Below are 24,291 nucleotides of genomic sequence, written 5' to 3' on the forward strand. Positions count from 1 at the left end.
ACGGAAAAAGGAACTAGTAGAGAAGCCACTATAGTCTGTTTGCAGTGAAAACGTACCGATGAATTTTAATTCAAACAAACATATAAATCAAATAACGTAAAATTAAGATTGCGAATCCTCATAATTTTACCTTGCCATTTGAACGTTTTAATCTGAGAATTTCATTCAACTTAGGATAAAAGTTGTTTAACAGACGATCATAGTTTCAAATCGTTATTATTGGTTTGTATTACACGGGGGTATGCACATTAATGAAACACCGAGAACAAGAGAGTTGGTTACGCTCATTACGTACTGCACGTGCATTTGTTTCACTGTTTCAACTACTGCGCTTACCCCTTTGTAATGCAAACCAGTAATAGCGATTTGAAACTATGATCGTTTGTTAAACAACTTTTATCTCAAGTTGAAAAATATTCTGAATTTTAAGTGTTCAAATGGCAAGGTATAATTATGAGGATTCGCAATCTTAATTTCACTTCTTTTGATTTACATTTTTGTTTAAAGTGAAATTCATCGGTACGTTTTCACTCCAAACAGACTATAGATTCTATTTCCAGTCGATCAAAGCTTACTTTTTGATATGTAGCCTTGGTATCAGCTGCTAATGCGTGATGTAAAGCAATGTATGGTATCCGCTACCATTCTGCACCGACTGTTTGTTAAACGTTCTAAGTTTGCACCATTTTTTGCACTGATTTTGTGTGACACGTTGCGTAGCTGGAAGACAGATAGTTGCGTGGGTGACGGTGTGATATGTTCCTGCAAGCTGATTTCATTGGTGTTTATATTAAGTACAGTTTGCAGCTCTATTTTTGGAAATAAAACGCTCTTATCTGAAACCTTGTTCAGAACATTCTCTACCAGGCGGGTTGGGTAGCCTAGTGGCTGAAGCAGTCGCTCCTCATGGTGAGTTCGATTCCTTACATTGGTACAATGTTTGAAGCCTGTTTCTGTTGGAATATTGCTGAAAACAGCGTAAAGTTAGACTGTACCATGCTACTACTGACTCGTGAAGATTCGGGTTAGAATTTTCTTTTCTTCAGTAGCCCATGCTTGTAAGAGGAAACTAATGGGATCGGGTGGTCAGGATCGCTGACTTGGATGACTGGTAACAGCACTGATTTGAGCTAGCAGATACATTTATTTATCTTTAAATCTACATTTCATTTGTAGCAAACGTCTAACTGTCAAGGGGTCATTTTATGTAGTCATCTCTATATTCCACTATGGTTTTCAATACACATCTATATTTTTGTCCCCGACCGCAACACTGAACGGGGGACTATGTATTCAGCGGCGTTCGTACGTACTTACGTAAGTCCCGATTCTTGTTAACGCGATATCTCATGAACCGTTGTACCCAATGTCTTCAAATTTGGGTCCCGTGGAGGTCCGGGTTAGAATGAGCCTTCAGTAACCCATGCTTGTCGTAAGAGGCGACTAACGGGATTGGGTGGTCAGGCTCGCTGATTTGGTTGACACATGTCATCGGTTCCCAATTTCGCAGGTCGATGCTCATGCTGTTAATCACTGGATTGTCTGCTCCAAACTGCTGCCATATAGCTGGAATATTGCTGAGTGCGGCGTAAAACTAAACTCACTAACTCACTCACTTTAAATTTGGTAACAGCCTACATTGGATGATTACGCAGACATCAGTCGATTTCGGTGACCTTGACCTCATTTTCAAGGTCACCACGACACTGACCACTTTTCAAACTGATGTAAACGCGATATCTCATAAAATGTTGCACCCAATGTCTTCAATTATGTCGACAGCCAACATTGGGTGATTATGCAGACACCAGTCATTTCTTGTATGTGACCAAAAAATCAAAAGTAGTAAATATGTTATAAATATTTCATTCTTTTTTAGCGGCGGGGGACATTGCCATATTAGTGGCAAACACACATGTTCTAGACGTTTTACAATCTTTAAGCAAATGACTTTGGAGTGTTCTCTGAAAAGTACTTATATTTAAAGTGCATATCCGATTACGTCAAAGTTTGTAGACATGTAATCACCAAAGGATGGACCTGTTGAAATATTGCTCCACATCACGGGTGACTATTTGAAAGTTGATGAGATCCTCATGTAATGTCTCCTTTTCCTGAAGGAGGGAATGCTTCTGGTTACTTTAATATGGCAGATAGAACGCCATATGGGTTTCCATTATCTTTTCAAACTGAGGTAAAAATAAACTGAGGCTGATATAATCTTGGCATGTTCTAACATCTGCCAAATTCTGTAAGGTTGAGGTGTGTGTGTGTGTGTGTTGAACAGACGCCAGCTTTGTCGTTATGTTGATACACTGTAAGTTAGCGATTATCTCCCTTTCCTGAACAACTCTACTGCGCTCTTGCTTTACAATGGTTAGCGTTTTATTCGGGCAGCCGAAACTGGGGAAGGAATTGAAGTCAAACATGTAACTCAAATTCGACCCCTTTACACACTCCTGGGCTGGTGGGTGTATATTGCATGAATACATTGTGGGCATCATTGTCGATAATGGAGGAATTAGCCAGAAACATAGCTGGCCCGTCATGGCCCGACATTTAGGTAATCCCAGTTTGCGGGTTAGAAAGCTCCTCGGCCTTTACCCTAATCGCCCTGTTCGCAGATGACAACCTCACTTAATGCCATAATAGACGATCCTGATGAAACTGCTCTGTGTTTTAATAATGATCTATGAAAAATTTCCGATTGGGCTGACAAATGGCAAGTTACATTTAATCACAATAAAACAGATTCTACCAAGTTTTCTCATAAAATACAGCCCAGCCCAAAACGAAATATAATAATGAAGGATAGTAATATTACTGACGTTAATATACTGAACACCATTGAAAACGCACCAGATTATGAAAGCACGTGTAAGGAATTGATATGTTTTGAGTTCAACGTCTCCGTCTCCTCATTGAGTCAATAAGCGTCCGAAAAGAGTTCTTGAGGATGGCATTCCACTTCTGCAGTAGTGCAGCCTCAAGTTCCCGGATGTTCCGCATCAGTTGTCGCCGCGATAAACTTTGACCAATTTCGTCCCACAAGTGCTCCATGGGTGATACATCTTGTGACTGTGCTGGCCAATGAATAACCTGGATGTGTTGTTGGGCCAGATACTGCATGGAAAGTCTTGTGTGTGCCCGTGCGTTGTCCTTTTGAAAAGTATGGACATCTTGGTGGTAATTGAAGACAGATACAATGTGATTCTGAAGAATTTGCTCACGGTAATAAACGGGCATTAACACTCCCTTGACAGGCATGAAGGCAGTCCTGTGATTGTAATTTATTCCACCCCAGACCATGACACTCCCACCACCCAAAGGTCTGTCTGAACCACACACTCATCAGCATAACGTTCACCACGTCTACGCCAAACACGTAATCGGCCGTCAGCATTACGTAGATGAAGACGTGACTCGTCAGTGACTACCACACCATGCCATTGTTGTAACCTTTACTGAAAATGCCAGTCAGAACTGGTCCAACGTAAGGACGTCGAGCATGGAGCCCTGTTGCGTGTAGACGGCGTCGCATGGAGTCAGCGCTGATGACCCCCACGTCAACCTTGAACTAGTGCAGCAGTCCTGGCAGTCGGCAGTGTTCAATCACTGATATGGACAAGGTCAATATGGCGATCCTGATGGAGCGTCGTAACACGTTGTTGCCAAGGTCATTGAAGGTCACGGGTGCTGCCTGTCTACTGATGTCGTCTATGAAGCCTAAAGATGGTGGAGTGGCCAAGTCCAAGTTGTCGAGCAATATCCCTGCTGCTGGTGCCAACCTGAATCGTGCCTAGTACACGTTCTCTTTTGTGAGGTGTTAACCTCGGCATATCTGTCCTCGTTTCACAATCGTTAGTGAAGCAATGAGAATCGGTTCTCATACACCTGCTTTTAATGTCACAGTCAGTATGATTTCAGAATGAAATTCGCGCTTGTTTCATGGCGTGGCTGCATGTTGATGGGTTTTGGAATTAAGAGTCATACTGTGGACAGGAATTTGTTTCTAAAGCATTTTTTTCAACTGGACATGCCCTTCGACTTCATGTTAGTTATATTCATTGATCATTGTAATGCTGAAATCCATCTTGATGACAATATGGACAATTTTAGACTGGTGAGTTTTCAATGATGTTCAGTATAGTTATAAAAATTTGGTCCTAACTTGACAGAATCATTGTTCCTGGACTGACCATGTTAATTGTGTCGCTAAAAATGCTGCACCCACGGTAAACACGGTCTTTGAGGTTTTAAATATCGCCTCTTACGTAAAACCTTACAAAAATGTATTCTCGATTATTGTTGTCACATTTGGGACAATTGTACCAAACAGTGCCATGTAGCTGGAATATTGCTGAGAGCGGCGTAAAACAAAACAAAACTCACTTGTACCAAACAGCAAGCACTAACACTTGAAAAACTTCATCTCGATGCACTTAGAACTATTCACGGTGCTGTTCGCGGTACCACTCAAAACAGAATTTATGATGAGACCAATTTCCAACCACTATGCACACGAAGATACATAAAAAACTAACTTTTTAAAATAAAATGAATAACAATTCAACTCCAAAATTTTGAGTAATCTCGCCCCTCCTTAGGTGTCTGCTATTAAAAGTGCAAATTATGCCAAAATTATGCCCCTGCGTTTCCCAATCCCTGACGGGGGTGTCATAAATTGCACATAAATTTAGGGGGGTCATTGACATTATATCTGTTTCTCAAAATAAACTCATCATCATCATTATCATCACACTCCCGCCATAAATTATGAACGGTCCCTAAGGAATGCAGATTGTAAGAATGTAGTGTTTATTCCTTTTATAGAACATTCATCACATCAAAACGAAATCGGCACCAATTGTGGCCACTTAACAATGGAAGCCAGTAATTAATTTAATTGGCGCTGATTGGTAATGATAATAAAGAAAGAGAAGCCAGGGGTATGAGTCGCTACTTGACTTGTCCCGGAAATAACACGAGTTAGTCAAGTATGGACCATCTCGTGTTATTCGGGGTCAAGCAGAATGGCGGTACTTTACGGATAGATGCGAGTGCATTCGTAACCAACTCGTGGTATTACGGGACAAGCCGAATAGTGACTCGTGCCTCTCTGGAAGGATTTCATATTTGCGCATGAACATCAGAACTACTTTAAACAAGAACGATAACTCTATTCCTGTTTGATTCCAATGGTACTTTATATCACCGAAGCACTCGTATATTATATTGCTGTTGTTTTTGTTTGTTTTATTTTGTTTTTGTTTTTGTTGTTGATTTTATTTGTTTGTTTGTTCTTGTTGTTCATTTGTTTTTGGGGGTTGGGGGGTGTTTGTTTTTTTTACTTCTTTATTTTACAGAATTAAACCTATTTGATACAACTGGAAGCAGAAAAACATATTTTTTAAAGTCGAGAACGAAAGAATTGAAGTCAAGTATGTAACTCAAATTCGACCCCTTTACACACTCCTACAGGGGTGGGAGGGATGGTAGTAGGTAGCCTAGTTACTAAAGCGTTCGCTCGCTGTTTTTTTTAACTCATGCTTTCTTCAATCCCGTCACGATAATGCTATCTTGTCTTGTTCTATGTGTACCAAATTCAACTGATTAGGAAAGCCTCCAAAATATATTGTTGTTACTAAAGTACTGTCGGACATAGAAGAAACCCTGTTTTTTCGCATTTATATCTACAATTTATGTAGTTAATATATGAAAGTGAGAAATATCTGTTAAACAAAGTTCGGCCTAACTACAGTCTCAGTGGTAGGGAGATAGGAAACGTACAAAAGGGACTTTACTGAGGAGAGATTAGTGCAGAAATGAGCAATGTGATTTTTTCTCAGTCCATGTGACATATTTGGAACAGGCCATGGCTTTATGCAAATTTATGTGCGATGATATTGTATTACAAAGGACACTTTTTAAATGCCCATTTGGTAATTAACCTTAGCATCATTATAAACGATAGCTGACATAAAAAATAATAACTTTAACACTGAAACTATTAAGGATGTAGCTGCCATGGAGTCTCACTATCACTATAAAAAGAAACAGGTAGGAGGTGTCGTCTCAAAAGGAAAACCGTGTCCCCCGCCGTGATATTGCTGGAATGTTGCTAAAAGCGGCGTAAAGCTAAACTCAGTCAGTCAGTCAAAAGCAAAACCAGAGCGGGTGTAGCAGACGGTGGTTGAGGTCGGGCTGGGGGAAATAGAGATATCAGCGAAGATAAAATAATCCTTTACGCGAATTAAACTGGGAAAAAAACGGCATGTCATAACAATTTACAAATAATATCCAATCCTGTCGATCTTCTGGTGGTGATGCCACCTATATATTTTGAGACATTTCATACGATGGCTGATATAAACTTGTCTATGGGTATCTTATCACAACATAAACTTTATGAAAAAAGACACGTAAGATGTTAATTAATCGATGAAACATATTCAACACACATAAATTAGAAAAGCATAAAATATCTTTGAGATGACCCCTTGTCATCTCAGCACATGCATTTCATGACAGGTGAGTCGACGGTCCGTCGTCATACCTGGCTGAGCGACCTACTTGCCATCTATAGTCTGATCTACTGTTTTCAGCAGCCATTCGTATTTTTTTCTGCCCGATTTTACGAGTAAACATGCTTTTCTGGATATCCTATTACGCATCCCACTGAACGCCCAGTTAGGCCGATGTGGATTGTCGACGTATACTATTTGCAACTGTGTAAATTCTAGGGATACAGAGTGACAGCCTAAAAAACTGTTTTTTTCTGTTTCCGACAGTACTTTAGTGATGTCTTTTACATCCAGTGACTCGTGACTAAGCACATGCAACCTGGGCTTGTCATGGTACACCATGGATGATTTGATGGTTACAGCAAGACAGTTTCGTCATCAAATGGAAGGTGCGATTGGAGGCCTGCTGACAGAGGGAGAATCGATCGTGAGTTCCATCATTATGAGGAATTATTCCTTTCGTAAGAGTTTGGAATACAGCAATGTGTAGTGAATTAAACCACACAAAACCGCCATCCATAGTTATATACTATAACAGGGTATTCACCACTACATGTATTACTGAAATTATTGAATTCTGTTGCTAAATTGACACATATCAGACATATATTATGTTTCTTACATTTTACAACATTAAATACAGGACAAAATTAAATCAACGAGGAAACCAGTCTTGTTTAAAACAGTGAAAGTCACAATTAAACAATCACTGCCTGGATCTACTTTTTTTTTCTAAATGTGCCCCACATTACCAGTTGGTATGATTTTTCCATTATTTCAGGTCTCGACCAGAGAAGATCAAGGTGTTCCAAGTGAAGAGAGGACAGGTATTATAGAAGTTCTTATAGTTATTGAAAGGATAATAGATATTTAGTGGCGCAACATTGTCTAATGGCCATTCCTAATATCACACCAAAGATGTTTTGAAAGCACAACTAGTAACAAACAACTTACAGATTACAGTGTTCCAGAAACACTTGAAAAGTTCTGTAACAGTCTCATTCATGATACATCCAATTCTGTATCTATTCCCAAAGTTAGTTTTCTGATTTATAGGTATACAAATTATCACGTATGCAATACAAATAACATTGTAGTGCAATTATAGTATAAGTGCAATCGCCCTTAGCAACATCAGTGAATCCAATTGTAAATCCAAGGGAGACAACATATTTTGAAGTGTCAGAAATCATGTTATGGAACCAGAAAATTTAGACCCAGAGGTTACTAACAGACTCCACCTTTGAATCCAGTGTAGTGATCGTCATGAAAGATAGGTACAAATTGTGACCTCAACTGACTGACCTCAATAGTTTAGTTGTGACGATATAACCATTAAACATGTACTATGGAATAATCATGACTTCTCCAATGAGACTACATGGTCTGCTTCATGCCAGTTGTCATCTATATGGATGGTGCAAGTAAACACGCCGACAAAATGGAAGCATCATTCAGAAACAACGGTATACATCGAATCCAGTGTGACAGTAAGTACACTTTTGTTGAACAAATGCTTAACAATAATCAGGTCATTATGAACGCATATGGACTATCCAGACAGATCATGTATATAATTTCTATTTTTTATTACGTTTAGGATGAACCGTAATTTGTTACATCCGCGTTTATCGTTCTACTAGATAATTAAATATACGTATATTTTAAAGCAATTGAATTTTGTCACATAACATTTGGTTTGTTGTTTCGTGCTGCATTTTACAGTCTGACATCCGCAGCATCGATCTACTAAACTGGGATACGATGAAATGCCTCTTCAAAATCATCGATCCTGATCTCGCTCCAGTTAGTCGCCTATTACAAGCTTATGTAACTAAAGATCACATTTAACCTGAATTTTCTCGGATCCATAGAATTGATAATTTGTCCTTTTATTTTCTGCAGGTGCCAAGACATTAAAAAAGGCCATCAAAACAGACTGTTCACGTATGATTGTACTGATTGAGGAACGGTTTTCTAAACTGTTGGAAGACGAATACAGGATCTGCAAGGCCGCTTTCAAAGGTGACATACCTTTTCTGTCGAACTCTAAATCTCAAGGAATAATACTAGTTCCTGAGCTGTGCCAATTCAACTACGCAATATGCTCACCTTTAAAGGCATGGAAATAAGTAGGGTATGATCTGGTATTCATACGTAAATGTTGTAATCTAATTGGATATGTGTCATGTCTTATTGTCATGTTTTACACAGATCTGAATGCTTGTTGAATGCAGCAGTAGGGAATTAATGACGTTATTCCAAGAGAGACCGTTTCTGTAGCTGATGTCTTGCAAAATGATTTTCCCTATTGTGTCCTGTCTATATATTTTTACCAACACTAGATGCATCTTCAAAAGTATTGTGACAACCTTGCAGTTGTATTTGCGGTAACATCTTTTGAGTTGTATGACGGGTGCTCTTTGAAAGAAAGTATACCTTGAAATGACAAGAATTGATGGAATTGGCGGAATATCGTTTGAAAGATGGGGAATGAAATGTTGAAGGCATCCTTAAAGTCTTGTGTTTTGTCACCGAATATTTATTTTGATTTGGAATCCTTTCAGAAATTCGGAATCATAGCGAAAAAAAATCAGCAACAAGGGGAGCACAACGGAAATGCCTATGGAAATGCCTATTCATTTACATGATATACTTGCATTTCGCAGAGTTACCTTGTAACCTAGTGCCTTGCTTTAAGTCTTATCTATCAACCATTGTTTCTTTTAAAATGATTTGAAGTCCTCGGACCGTTTCCTGAACATAGTTCAGTCACCGAACTGTAGAGTAACTGTTACTGAGCTCACTCACTTTACCACTCCCACTTAAAAAGCCTTTTGAATCACTGATTCCAGAGGGACAAAGGTTCAGCTCGTAGGAACGTTTGAAGTTTTAACTAGCAGGTTCTTCACTGTTTCGTAAAATATAGATATATAATGCTGGATTGAACGCTGCATCTTGTAACTAATTTGAAGTTGCAAAGTATTGCATTAAGTATTGTATGCGTGTACTTCAAACGTGTGTACTATCTGGAGAACTGTTTGATTGATTGGTTGGTTTGTTGTTTAACGCTGCCCTCAGCAGTATTCCAGCTATATGTTATGTAAACAATCCAGTCTGGACAAAACAATCCAGTGATCAACAGTATGAGGATCAATCTACACAACTGGAATACGATGTCATGGGTCAACAATCTCATGGGTCACAAGAGCCTGTTAATCACCTTTTTACGACAAGCATGGGTTGCTGAAGACAACTCCAACCCGAATCTTCATGGGTGGGAACTGTTTGAACGTGAACACCTAAGCATATATTTTATAATTTCATCTTTCACCCTAGCTGCTGATATTGTTGTTAATTACAGATCTTGTAGAAGCTGGAAAGTATGTTCAGTTAATCAGTTATTTGGACGATGACGAAACCCAGCAGGAAGTAAAGTATAAGCTTCCCAAAGCCATGAGAAAAAACATTGTTCATCATACTCGGTTTACCAACAGTACCAATGGCTATGTAGTTCCTGAGGGTAGGTTCTTGTAAATGCTTAACTAACTGCTTATCTCTTTATTCTCTCTTAATTAAGTAATATCTTCCTGTGCTGTGTTCATCAAGAACAGAAAAACACTTCACCTGAGCGTACCCTTGCCGTCACACGGGAAATGAAACTAACTATGTCAACTCTTCATGAAAATTTATGATTTGACCAACACCCCAGATGCCCGGTTTTTGTCCCTCACCCCTGGTCAGCAGAAGTCATATGCTGTTCAGGCAGCCACAGAATTTGATACGTTTTTCAGAATCCTAAGTTCTTCCCGATGGTGAATATACAACACATATCTAGAAGCTAATGTTACACAAGTCTACCAGAGCAATGTCTCTCTGTGACAAGATTACACACCCTTCATCCACAGAAGTTATTGGCATGGACCATGAATGGACTGAACATTTCTTCAGCTTCGAGAGTCTCACCTCCTGTTGATACGTATGGTGTCAAAGGTGGATATATCTACACATAAACCATTCCACCGATTGCGCAAATGGCAAAGGATCTGGGTAATTCCTCTGGAAAGGACACAAGTACCCAGAGGGTAATGATGTCAGCGCTTAATCCATGGACGTTTCAACTTCATGGCATGACAGTGTTCTACCGAGCTCATGAAGTAGGCTTTCTTCTGTCAGATTTGAAGGGTAGATGATAACAAGCTAGCTCAACTGGAAATCACCACCACACAATCTCTCTATGGATTGAGTAGGTAACATGCTATTAATGAAAGAAGAAGCAAGAGACAAACTGAGAGAGAATGTTGTTCTCTGCTATGCTAACTCTAAAGAAAAATGAATAATTCGTCTGTGACCGTACCAGTCGCAATTCACCATTACTTACTCCTCTTTGTCGTCAGGGGTAATAGTTATCACTGATGAAATCTCTACACCAAACCCTTAGTGCGCCAGTCTTGGAAACCATCGACCATCTTTGACAGGTGAATAAAGAAGTAGTTCAAGACTGCAAGGATCAGATGTCAGTTTAATCAGTTCAGACTAAGAACGCAATGTATAAACAGGAATGTATAAACAGTTCATGCAGAAAACACAGTTCAAGAGTTGCTTTGCGTGTATGTATACAGATAGCAAAGGACAAGCACTCCTCTAGTTTCAGAGGAGACATCTTTTCACAAACCTCAAGACAGATTAGGAGATCAGTGTACCACCCGTGGTTCCCACTTTCACCAATAAAAGGTCGCCACTGAACGAGTGGAGGTGTCCACACCCAGCAAGGGATGCATATCAACGCTAAGTGATGATCGTATGTCCTGTCTTGACCCCCGAAGATCATATACTCAGAAGCATTACATATAACAAAAGTTGTTAAAAACTATTAACACACTTCATGTCCTAACTCCATGATTATATCAACTGATTTTATGAATCTGTAAAATAATCCAAACGAACGTTTTGTGTGTTTTCAAACATATCTTTACAAACAGATTCCAAGCAACAAGCAATGTCACGATTCCTCGTCACAGTTCGAGGCAGACTACAGTTACGAGACTATTTCAGGATCCTCGGGATCTAAAGCTTCGTCCACCTCAGCATATGAGGAAAGAGGATTCTCTGGTGGTCAGTCCATTTGAATATCTGTGGAAGAGTTCGCAAGATCTGAAGGCTGCACAGTAATGAAAGTTTGACCTCCACAAATAGAATTTGGGAAGCACAGTGAATATTAAGCGTGTAAACAACGTTAGGACTTTAGGGACTTGTCAACTTGTTTCATCATATGGTTTCGATGTGCCTTCGTTGGGCATGCGTGTGTTTGTGTGTTTTTCTGTTCTTGGGGAAGACTGCACAGTAGTAAAAATATACTTATTTCATTATGTTATTCTTCTGTGTGTTTTTCGATAGTAAGTTTGCCTTTTGAGCACCACAACATGTAGGAGATGAAACATAAAAACAGATTATGTTGGTTTTATTTACATTAATGTGACTTAATATGGAACTGACTTCGCAGGATGTCTGTGGCATTTCATAATCCAAATTTGAAGGAAACTGCTGATGTTTGACTAGAACATATTATCTTCTGCGTGGAACAAGGGTTACGTAACTTGTTGCGCCATTATCAGATCATCCTACAACAGCGGCACAGGTGGGCAATAACAACCATATTGAAGTCATGCCAGGTGCTGACAGCATGCACGCAACGGTTGGGAGAAATAAACCATTTTCCGCATCTAGTGGTGAGTTAAGATTTATTTATGAATGTATTCTTTCCACTGCGACTTCATGTACCAGTATGTCGTCTTGTGGTTAAATGGGTCTAAATCTACATCTAATGTTTCTTAGAGATCTGAGTATTTGTCAAACCTGTATTTTTATGTCATCGAAAAATCTTGATAATAGAAATTAAGCTTCCATATTGCTGAAAAAGAAATGATTTAGTCTGCAAATAAATACGCTGTTGTAAGGTAATTTTCTTTACAAAAATATACTGCTCATGTTTTTCTGGACGAATGTCGGTTATGTTTTTCAACAGAACATTCTTGTTTTAGAATCCTTCGATTCAGGGCTACACTTTGACCATAACGACACCAGAAGCAGACTATGAACTGTGCACAGAAATTAAGAAGCATATCGACAGCAACATTGACGACATCAACATATCCCTTAAAGCACTGAACACTGCAAGGGTTGAATCTACAAGTCTGGGATCTGTCATCATCAAGTGTCACGGTGAAGCCTGGAATAAAACTTGGACCAGTTTGGCTGAGGGATGTTCATCACTAAGATCCTGTCTGAAGTAATCTTTGCTAAACTGCCAAAAGGTAACCCGGATGGAAGTCAACATCAGTGTTCAGTAACACACCCTGAAGTGGATATATTTGGTAAATAACCCTGTGCATGAATGTCACCTTCCAGTTCATAAGATAATCATGACATCCAAGTATACATGTATGCTACAAGTAAAATAATACAAATTCACAAATATATTTACTAATTGGTATTATGATATGTATTATTGAAAAAATGGTAAAATAGTATCAGTGATATTCCATGTTATTATTACAAGTGGAGTGGGTGTGAGTGTGGACGTGGTCTTTTCTATATTTCATACAAACATGAACAGAATCTTATAACGAAATGAAATTCGGGTGTCTTGTGAAGGTTGAATGAAACATTCCGAACACCAATCTAATATAAGGACTGTCAAAACGATAAACTGGAAACATAATCACCTCGCTCGTCTGAACCATGTTTGTCTTTAAGTGTGATATATGTTCATGACATAGCATTTTCAATTACCCAGTGTGTTGTTGCTAATTTTGTTTCAGAGTTAAAATGTGAAAAGTGGATTACAGAATACGCAACTGACATTACCAGGAAGGATGAAATAGGTCGTAGCATGCTCCACCAAGCGGCAAAACTTGGAAATAGAACTGTTGTCATTTTAAGTCTAAAATCTGGCTGCAATGTAGATGATCAAGATAGTCACGGAAACACTGCTCTCCACTATGCAGCAATGTTAAAGAAAAAACAGTGCGTCTGTGTCTAGGATACTTATTGAAGGCAGAGCAAGCATTGAGGTGGTCAACAGAGATGGATACACACCGCTACATTGTGCTGTCACTAAGGAGGACTTGAGACAGTTGAACTCTTTGCAGAGAAAAAGTTTGGAAATAAAGAGAGCAATCCTACATCCAGCAACCCTACAGACGTATCATATCTTACAAAACTCATGGTCGAACATGGAGCAGACGTCGACGCTCTCAACAAAGAAAAGCTCACACCATTACAAGTGGCTGCTTCGTGGCAACGTTTTGATGTTGTTGCAGTTTTACTTACTGAAGGCGCGGACGCGAATGTTGTCGATACAAATGGTCAAACACCACTGCACCATGTATATGGGTCAAACCAGAAAACTGGTGCAGTTTCTAAGACACACAGACTACAGGAAGCACCGAGAATAAGTTATGTTGGGTCCCAATCTGTGGATACAGATGAACCTGATAATGATGGAGCTAGTGAAGCTCAATCTTCAAAGTTAAACATACCAGATAGTGCAGGTAATACTCCACTCCACAGTGCACTCACGGGAAACTTCACACAAGGAGCTATCACTCTAGTGAAAGCTGGGGCAAGTGTAAATACCAAGAACAATATAATGGATACACCCCTCCATACACTTGCGGGAAATACAAACACGGAGATTACTAAGAGCGAAAATAATGCCGTGATAAAGGTTATTGAATGCAGCAGAGATGTCGATGTTAAAGATAACAGTGGTAATACACCACTAATGCTGGCTGTCGAGATGAACAAAGACATCTCACCACTGCTCAAAGCTGGAGCGGAAGTCAATGCTAAAAATAAACATGGCGGTGCATCACTAATCATAGCTGTTCAAAGGGACCATGTGAAAATGGTAGAAACATTAATAAAGGCCGGATCTGATGTGAACATGAGCAATTCACATGGTGATACAGCTTTGATGCTAGCTGTAGAGAGGGGATGTGAGGAAAACGTTTCAGCAATAGTCCAATGTGGGGCGGATGTAAATGCTTCCAATACCTGTGGTGAAACAGCGCTCCACAAAGTTGTTCAGCATGCAATATCAAAGCAATGTATGTATGTACATGCGAGAAGAAACGTTGAGGAAAAAAGGTAAAACACCTTCAAGTCCATTCAATTTAAGTCATGATTTTGCAGACATTGTTGAAACTCTTCTCAAAGGTGAAGCCGACATCAATGCCAAAGATCACAAAGGTAAAACACCTCTGATGACTGCTATAGAGGGGAATTTCAAAGGAGAGAGGGGAGAAACTAACCTTATCCCACAATTAATTGCTTGGGGAGCTAACGTGAACGCTCAAGATTCGGTTGGTCAGACGCCCTGATGATGGCTGTAAAAGCCGGATATGATATATCACCACTACTTAAAGCTGGGGCAGATGTCATTTCAAAGAACAAATCTGGTACAACAGCGCTGCATCTTGTCTATGAAGACTTTTATTTCCTTCACATAATAACAACCTCAATGAGTTTCGACCATTACAAAGAAAGGAAAAACAACAACGCTTCACAACTGATTGCTGCTGGAGCTGACATCAGTGCTCAAGATAATGACGGTAACACGCCGCTGATGATGGCTGTAAACACAGGACATGATATCTCACTACTACTCACAACTGGGGCAGATGTCAATTCAAAGAATAAATCTGGTAAAACAGCACTGCATCTTGTCTCTGAAAACGTTTATGGCTTTGACACAACAGTCATCCAAAACTGATTGCTGCTGGAGCTGACATCAGTGCTCAAGATAATGACGGTAACACGCCCCTGATGATGGCTGTAAACACAGGACATGATATCTCACTACTACTCACAACTGGGGCAGATGTCAATTCAAAGAATAAATCTGGTAAAACAGCACTGCATCTTGTCTCTGAAAACGTTTATGGCTTTGACACAACAGTCATCCAAAACTGATTGCTGCTGGAGCTGACATCAGTGCTCAAGATAATGACGGTAACACGCTGCTGATGATGGCTGTAAAGGCAGGACATGATATCTCACTACTACTCACAACTGGGGCAGATGTCAATTCAAAGAATAAATCTGGTAAAACAGCACTGCATTTTGTCTCTGAAAAATTTTATGGCTTTGACACAACAGTCATCCAAAACTGATTGCTGCTGGAGCTGACGTCAGTGCTCAAGATAATGACGGTAACACGCCCCTGATGATGGCTGTAAAGGCAGGAAGTGATATCTCACCACTACTCACAGCCGGGACAGATGTCAAGTTAAAGAATAAATCTGGTAAAACAGCACTGCATTTTGTCTCTGAAAACGGTTATGGCTTTGACACAATGATCATCCAAAACTGATTGCTGCTGGAGCTGACGTCAGTGCTCAAGATAATGACGGTAACACGCCCCTGATGATGGCTGTAAAGGCAGGAAGTGATATCTCACCACTACTCACAGCCGGGACAGATGTCAAGTTAACGAATAAATCTGGTAAAACAGCACTGCATTTTGTCTCTGAAGGCAAGAGCTCTTTCCGTTCTCAAAAGAAGACAATCAGTGTTCACCATCTGATTGCTGCTGGAGCTGACGTCAATGCTCAAGATAATGTTGGCAACACATCTCTTCACATGTGTATAATGTATAATGATTACCATAATGCCATGGTATTATTGCACAATCCAGGGACTGACGTCAATTATTACAAATGAGATCTGGACAATCGGTGTTGCATGTGGCGGACGCTGTGGACGAAGGGTTTCCGGGGATAGGGGAACTACGTCATTTGAGACGTGGATATTCCCAGTATCATCTGGAGTATACGAAAAGAGAATGGTACGGGCAATCCTCAGCAAGAATCCCGATCTCGAAGCTCAGGACAAACAAGGCAGAAACCCTTTGGATATTGCAAAAACGTCAAGCGACAAATTTCATGAGAAATTTCGGATGTCAAAAGCTAAGCGTTTATCAACAAAACTATAGAGACATTCAAGCCGAGAGACAGCACGATCAGCTTACCAAAAAACTTAAACAATAAGTCTGGGTTTTGGTATATGTTCTACCAAAATCATGCGATTGTTGCAGACAGTAATCGTTTCAATGATGTGACAATTTGTGTATATTTAGCTGTCCATACAATGTACTGCTGATTATCAAACGATGCTTTTTAAAGAGAAAAGATGAATGATTAGATTTTCTATGTATATTTGTTGGCCTATATACATGTATACACTTGGAGACTGTACAAACTACGAAGAAATAACCAGTTAATAAGAATGTACATATACATCATTATCTGCACATCATTAAGGGATAGCCGATGTGACGTTAAATATTAACTCACTCACTCATTAAAGGGATATGTTTCATTTACCTATAGACATTTCCAATGACACACAAATAGTTTGTAGTATTTTATATGCATAATGTGAATGTACTGCGATTTAGTAGTAACTATGAAACTTCAAAGGTTTGGTTGTAAAATTTAGAAATTATATATTTTCAAGCGTTTGTTTGTAAGAATTACCATCCTTACGAAATGGCTGTATTTCTTTGCTTTATAGGCTGTATATATTTCGCATCTGGTTGTAAGAGGTAGAGCTTTGTTTTGAGTAAATAATGATTATGTAATACTGGCGTTTATGAAAATGTTAGATGGTGGAAGTAAAAGGTTAAGAACACAGAGGATAGTACCAGTTTGATTCTTTAAATTGGAATGATTGAACATGTTCACTGTTGACAGTGCACTTCTTGTTCAATTCCCTATTTTGCAGTATTGAGTAGCATTGCCAGACGTGAAGAATCTGAATCATGTTCTATCCAACCTTGAGTGATATCAGTTCCCAATATTATTTTCGTTTGTTTGAACACTTGGATTTGACTTTCGTCTCAAAACACAAATGTCATACTCATAATGATTTGTATTTACATTTAAAATGGTACATAGTGTATAGTAAATCTTTATATCTGCAAAAGAAGAAACGCAAAAGTGGTTTTCAGGCGTATTCCATGTATTATATAAAATAATCAACAGATCTTAATGCGTTCCTATTTGGCACAAGTCATCAATCGAATGTCAAGGTTAGGGTCATTTGTTCTCAGTATCGTTTATGGCCCCCTTTGAAAGTCCAGAACTGCCTGGCATCATCGCCCTATGGAACCAGTCAGATTACGAACTGTGGATAGGGAAATGTTCACCCACTCTTCCTGCTGTGCTTGTCCTAACGGTTGGGGGTTCCGTAGCTGTAGTACGCAAATCGTGATCAATGGCATCACATAAATGTACGATGGGTTTAGATCTAGAGACCTTCAGGCCCACGACAGTACTTGGATTTTGAGATTCCTCAAAAAGTCCGCTTTCAGTCTTGCCGTTTGCTTGCTGCATAAAGAGAATGACGTGTGGTCGACGAATTTCATCTCTGTAATGTGGTGCCATTAAACTGCCCTGGGTATATACCAAATCTGTTCTACCGGTATGTGCGATGGCAGCTCGCATCGTTACACTGTCGTCATCACCTGTCATCGTCCTTTCCAGCATAATGTTCCCCTCGACGTATGTAAATATGGCGTCTTCCGTCTGTATGGTGAAGCGAAAAACGTGACACACTCTGTGTCCTTGACACCACTGACGTCTCAGCCGACGATACTGTTCAGTCAGAATGACGCTTCGAACTGGTCGTCTCGGGCAAATAGTTGCGGCGCCAAGGAGTTTCCTACTATCTGATCTGAAATCCTACGCAATCCTGGCATTGCTACAGCAGTAGAGTTCGCCGTGGTAAGTCTATCACGTAAGTGACAAACCAGGATCTAGATAGACAATTGTTGACGGCTCCATAGTCTCGTAGTGGTGCTTTGCGATACGGTTATAAAACTGGCTACGCCCGAAGCCGAATCGCCTGCAGTCGGTCAATGTCGCCGTTGCGTTGCACGTTTTCACTTGTACATTTGAAAACTCGTTGTTCTCATTGCCCAACAATTTATGCTGCGCATTTATTTCATTTTGATGTGTTTGCAAACCACGCCCAACGTTGCGTTTTAGCGCCCTCCACACTTCTGAGCTATTGTTTTTGCTGTGTTATCGGCATTCCCAATGCATGCATACATGAGAAGGTCAGCTTTGTTATTCATTTTGTATGAATACACGGAAACTTCCGACAAATATTTCTAATTTTACTACATTTGTGTTCCTTATTTCTTTCTTTTTTTTGGAAGATAAGAGTATAAGTTTTGCAAATCAAAAATATATGCATTCGTCTTGAGCATAGTGAGTTTGTATTCAGTACTTTTCAAAAGCAGTCATAACTGTAGCTGCCAGTTAATTCAGTCAGTAAGTTGACTTGATTTGTAGATATTTGTATTTTATCTGTACCCGTTGCACTGTTTTTATGACATTATGTTTGGGTGCATTGATAAATGAAGTCCGCTCCTGATGTTAATCCTGGTTTTACATTGTATTTTACTTTTACAGATGTGTTTGTAATCGTCACGTTTACGTCATGCTATGAAAGATATTGGTTTTCCCTACCTGTCATGTAATGTGTAAACGCAAAGATACTGCATTTATCAGCAGGCTTGTGGTATTTTCTGTGTCAACTCCTTTCGTACATATATATATACGTATGTATATGTGTATATATATGTCCAAAATGATGTTTACTTGAGATCATTACGGACACAGTTTGTTAATTGTTATCCTTATTGTCATCATTAGCACTATTGTTTATAGTCTGACGGTTGTCATAGTAACCCGGTATGACTTTGTATTCTTATGTTGAGTTTACTACACATTCCAGTTCACATGTATGGTTAAGTTGTGCCTGAATGTCAAGCCGAGCGTATTTGCCAGCTTCACGAATGTACTGTTCCTTACTATACACAATGAACTTAATTAAGCAACTGCTTCCCCTGTATTTTTCCAATGATAGGTTTTCAACACGTACATATAACTTGTAGTGGTGACCACGATGGAAAAACGTGTTTGTCTGACCCCTATGATCCTTTGACTCATAAAAAATAACAAAATGATTGGCATCCATGTTGATTTTATGATGATAATTGCTCATTATTAAAAAACACTCATTTTCATACAAAACCATGTCTGTACAAGTATGGCCCTGGAATGTTTTATGTTGAATTTATTGATGAATGTGAACATTCAACATGTAATTTTGCGTGTCTTACATGATTCAAGGTCAATACCGAGTGTAACCTTCATGTGACTGTCTGACAGCCAGCAGTCTCCTCCTCATACCCCTGTTAGCCTCCTGATCCTCTGGAGGGGCAGTCTACGCGGGGTCTTCTCGTTTCGCCACCACCCTGTAAAGGATTAGGGATAATGCTGTTGTTACAAGCAGAGGGGTCGAATCATGCTAAGTTTTATCAGTCTAATTGGGGTGACCGAAATTTAGTATGTTTGCTGCCCAAGAAGGAGTATGATTGAATTGTGATTAAAAAGTTAAGTGTTCACTTTTGTTTTTCCAAGACGCATGTATAAATATACTCAAAGTCAAAGTCAAAAGATGTTTACTTTTACTCCAGTGCTTCTAATTCTGGCCTTAACAAAATGGCAAATGTACAGGTTAACGTAGTGTTTGTTGATAATAAATCTGGAAGCACAAACCTTCTTTATCAGGACTTTATCAAGTTGAGAATTAAGAGACGAAGAGGAACCAATATCCATTGGAAATGCTGTGGTCCTTCCTGTCGTGGTACCATCGATACCACTGACGTAGGTGTTGACATTAATGTACATTTTAATATACTTTAATATTTTAATATGTTTTTGGAATATGTATAAATTTACTATGTCAATGAGTATGAATATATATTTATAGTATGTAAAAAATCAGTACTATTCAAATTGTACAACCACCAACATTATTTTTATGTCATGTATTTATTTTATTTTACTTGGTTGCTTTACTCACTAGTATATTTGCCAGTAAATGTAATGAACTGCCCCCGCCACCTCCATTGTTCTGTCAATTAAAATGCCTGACTACACCTTTAACAATAGGGAGGTGGCAGACCGAGACTACACCGTCTACGCCATCCCTGGTGTAAAGCAGCTTCCAATTGGGACAGGTTCTGTACAGGAGGATCCCTTTGTTGCACATGACGATCAATCATGTCCCGGATACTCCAAAGGGTTAAGATCGTGGGAACAATCAACCGTGGGACATGTCAGGGGGATTCTTAACTACGTTCTTTCTGCATATTACGCTAAATATTGTTTGGTGACATTGTTTCACACGTTTATAAGTGTATGATATATAGAATGCATATATAGTTTTAATTTCTACAGATACATGCATATAATTTTTAGAATGATTGAGTGAGTGAGTATGGTTTTACGCCGCTTTTAGCAATATTCCAGCAATATCACGGCGGGGAACACCGGAAATGGGCTTCACACATTGTGCCTATGTGGGGAATCGAATCCGGGTCTTCGGCGTGACGAGCAAACGCCTTAACCACTAGGCTACCCCTGCGCTCCTTTTAGAATGAGCATGTAGACCAAACAATAGGTATCATTGTTCAAATAAGGATAAGTCCAGTTGTACTATTCAATGCCTTAAGGAATTTTTTGTGTGCGTTGTTAACAACATCACATCTAAGGCCACACCTTTTTTTCTCTTTTTTAAATTTTTTGGTTAACGGATCGTTTTACAGCAATACCTACCAATATTCCCGTCGGAAGGTGGTTAAATAAATATGCTATTTCAGATTTTCTTTTCCTTAAATGGTTTTCAGCACAAGTAGGCTGTTTTAAAAAAATAGATTATGCCATCGGTCATTTAAGTGTTCACATTTCCTACTATATTAGGGTTTAAAAAAACAGCACTTTCACTCAGTAAGGTTAATTCGGCGATTATATTTCTTTCAATATTATAAACTTTTGTTTTGCACCGATGCTAAATTCGCAACAGAAAGTCGATTTTAAAAGAGTAGATTTTTAAATTATTCATTTGGGTTTTATTTATTGGCGGCATATAAAAAATGGAAAAATTGAAATTTTTCTTCCACTTTAGCAAAAATTACCGTCGGCGGATCCGTAAGCCAAGTAATAAAAAAATGTGTGGCCTAAACTATTCTGGGAACCAAGAAAAAATATAAATGGAAAAGTGACCACATTCAGAGACGGTTGACAGCATGTACGAATGTTCCGCACAGATCAACCACAGGGATGTCTGGTCCAGACTTGATTATTTACCCACCGCCTTGATATTTCTTTACTATTCCTTTATCATTCACTAACTACCTAAATTAGCATTTCACACATGCTTTTACAGAAAAAGTACGGCTATAAAGAACTCAAACGAACCATTCTTTAAAAGCCTGTTCATGATGAACGAAATTAACTGTGCTCAGTCAACGTATTGATGTTTGTCTGTCTAATGTATATAAAATAAAAATGGTTTGAGGGCAATTTCCTGCTTGACTTGTTCATTACACTAAAGCCTTTGTGACAAGTTATTTAAAGCACATCATTTTAAGGAGTTAAAACTACTGTGACTGAAATTTGATGTAGTCCCTCTGTTGTGTAGAAACCTCTAGTTTAGTTGGGAACCGCGCGCTGAAGTCCGTTCCAAATCACATATAGGAGGGATGTACTCTTCAGAGCCTCTACATCAAAACACCGCATGTTTATCACCATTCCACCACATGCATGACGGCAACAGTGAAGACGGCTCTCAATCGGTACGCTTAATAAACAGCACATCTAGGTACAAAGGTCTGCTATAGTGGAACGTTCTTAAAAGGGGTGACAGATAGATATAAATGTAAAAATGATCACTACAGCTTAAAATATTTATAGTCTTTACTACTCTTTGTTCCTGGAATGAAGTTCACAAATAACCTTCCAAAGAGCCACACGCTATGTGTTCAGGAAGAAGGAAAAGAAAACTCTTTTTAACCTATCAGAATCCAGCATTCTTCGAAGTTATCGTTGAAATATTGATAACAGGGTACCGGCTGTTGCTGTAACTGCAGCTGAGGATTTAACACCCTGGTGCGCTGGACTAAACAATACGATAAAACCCCTTGTACTTGTATTTCTACAACTGCCTCTATAGACTGTTACTCTACTAAACGATGCGACCATTTGTTATTTATTTTAGTTCGTCTTATTCGGGGCAACTTGACATGATTATGTTTAATATAGACAAATTTTATGGATAATAACTTCTTATATTTCGTGAGTGTGACGTTTCTGTACAGATTCTCGTGAATTCTTGCTTGACAGCGGAACGAGAATCTGTACCGAAAAGTCGCACCCACAAACTAAAGTAGTTGTTATCCATAAAGTTTGTCTATATTATACTTCCTTGAACTTCTAAAATGCCACTCAAAGAAGTTATCTGGGTATGATTGGCATTGATCACAGACTAGTCACGTGATAATAACAGCCCTTTCATTTGACCAATATGGATTTGCATAAAATAATTTTTTATTTTAACCCCAACTTTTTTTCTTTTGAGATGAGAAACTCATAAAACATACGAATGGCCCAACGTAGGGATAAATGTTCTGCTACCTTGTTGACACTAGTTATGCTGCTCTCTGAAATTCAAATATACTAGACCGCCTCCGTGGTGTAGTGGAAAGTTAGAGCGTCCGCCCGGAGAGCGGAAGGTCGCGGGTTCGATCCCCGACTGCGTCATACCAAAAGACGTTAAAATATGGTACTAGTACAAGCAGCCGCACATACACATACACACACATGCACGTCGTCATATGAGCGAAATATTCTCCAGCACGACGTTAAACCCAATTTCACCTCACCACCTCAAATATACTAAGCAGCAAAAGAAACGTCAGTTTGGAATTTTCCTTCGCAGAAACGTATGTACTGTAAACTTATTTAATGTTTTGATTGTATATTTTGACAACATCTCCAACTTTACCTTAGCAAAGGCATTCCTTCCCAAACTCAGAATTGAACCCAGGAAATGGTTTCAAAAAGCAATAACCTGACCTCGGAGATGGTACGGTGTTCTCCATGTTTTCATGCAACTCATGCTGCACGTGCTGTTCACAAGGAACAACCCTATAAAATGCTCCCCAAAACCTGGTTGAAACATTCACATTACACCGTCAGCAGGATGCCGCAACTCACGATAGCTCAGGAGGAATCAGGCGCTAAGAAGACTTTGAAGGTGGCCACACTGCACCGCCGTTGCCAATCACTTCCAGGTCAACGTTCGACCATCTACAGGCAGCAGCAACGTTTCCGGGCCACCAACATCACAAATGATCGCCCCCGTACTGGCAGACCAAGGGTGACCACAAGACGACAAGATCGCCATGTTGTGCGACAGCATGTACAGAATCCTTCCATGCAGGCATCCGAAACAGCACACCAGACAGTGGGAACACACGGAAGACCACTCAGTACTCAGACAGTACGCCGACGTCTTAACAGCGGGAACCTCCATTGCCGTAGACCTTACCGTGGGCCTATCCTCACCCCTCGTCATCGGCGTGAACGTTACAGCTTGCCCTACAACACAAAACTGGCGATACAGGCAATGGAAACGTGTTCTGTTCACAGATGGGAGTCGGTACTGCGTATCAACTGCAGATGGCAGAACAATATTATGGCGACGACGTGGCCAGCGTTACTCAGACGAATGTGTTATGGAGACTCATGGGGAGGTGCAAGCATCATGGTATGGGGTGGAATAGGCCTGAACCAGAGCATGGGTCCTGTGGTGTTCCAGAACCTTGGTCCAGGGAGAGGAGGCGATA

At 39.6% G+C, this 24,291-nt stretch overlaps 3 protein-coding genes across 5 annotated transcripts; all 3 read left to right on the forward strand.

Annotated features, from left to right (window-relative positions):
• Positions 1 to 449: 449 nt before the first annotated feature.
• LOC124277572 lies at positions 450 to 12,854 on the forward strand. Of its 3 annotated transcripts, XM_046713288.1 has the most exons (8): positions 450 to 909; positions 6,819 to 6,951; positions 7,306 to 7,351; positions 7,925 to 8,014; positions 8,430 to 8,549; positions 9,889 to 10,047; positions 12,140 to 12,254; positions 12,568 to 12,854. In XM_046713288.1, the coding sequence occupies exons 2-8, from the start codon at positions 6,865 to 6,867 to the stop codon at positions 12,815 to 12,817; spliced, it is 867 nt and encodes a 288-aa protein (XP_046569244.1). In that variant the 5' UTR covers positions 450 to 909; positions 6,819 to 6,864; the 3' UTR covers positions 12,818 to 12,854. The 3 variants fall into 3 exon arrangements, with proteins under 3 accessions (XP_046569244.1, XP_046569245.1, XP_046569246.1); XM_046713289.1 differs by lacking the exon at positions 450 to 909 and having other exon boundaries at positions 6,792 to 6,951; XM_046713290.1 differs by lacking the exons at positions 450 to 909; positions 6,819 to 6,951 and having other exon boundaries at positions 7,347 to 7,362.
• LOC124277546 (putative ankyrin repeat protein RF_0381) lies at positions 12,845 to 14,679 on the forward strand. The gene is made up of 2 exons (XM_046713255.1): positions 12,845 to 12,898; positions 13,346 to 14,679. Exon 2 carries the CDS (start codon positions 13,750 to 13,752, stop codon positions 14,677 to 14,679), a length of 930 nt encoding a protein of 309 aa, XP_046569211.1. The 5' UTR covers positions 12,845 to 12,898; positions 13,346 to 13,749.
• Positions 14,680 to 14,880: 201 nt separating this feature from the next.
• LOC124277548 (putative ankyrin repeat protein RF_0381) lies at positions 14,881 to 16,515 on the forward strand. The gene is made up of 3 exons (XM_046713256.1): positions 14,881 to 15,296; positions 15,487 to 15,694; positions 15,882 to 16,515. Exons 1-3 carry the CDS (start codon positions 14,908 to 14,910, stop codon positions 16,248 to 16,250), a joined length of 966 nt encoding a protein of 321 aa, XP_046569212.1. The 5' UTR covers positions 14,881 to 14,907; the 3' UTR covers positions 16,251 to 16,515.
• Positions 16,516 to 24,291: the final 7,776 nt, after the last annotated feature.

This window comes from Haliotis rubra, unplaced genomic scaffold (genome assembly GCF_003918875.1).
Source record: "Haliotis rubra isolate DU_JTF1 unplaced genomic scaffold, ASM391887v1 Scf223, whole genome shotgun sequence".
In the NCBI taxonomy this organism is placed as follows: Eukaryota; Metazoa; Mollusca; class Gastropoda; order Lepetellida; family Haliotidae; genus Haliotis; species Haliotis rubra.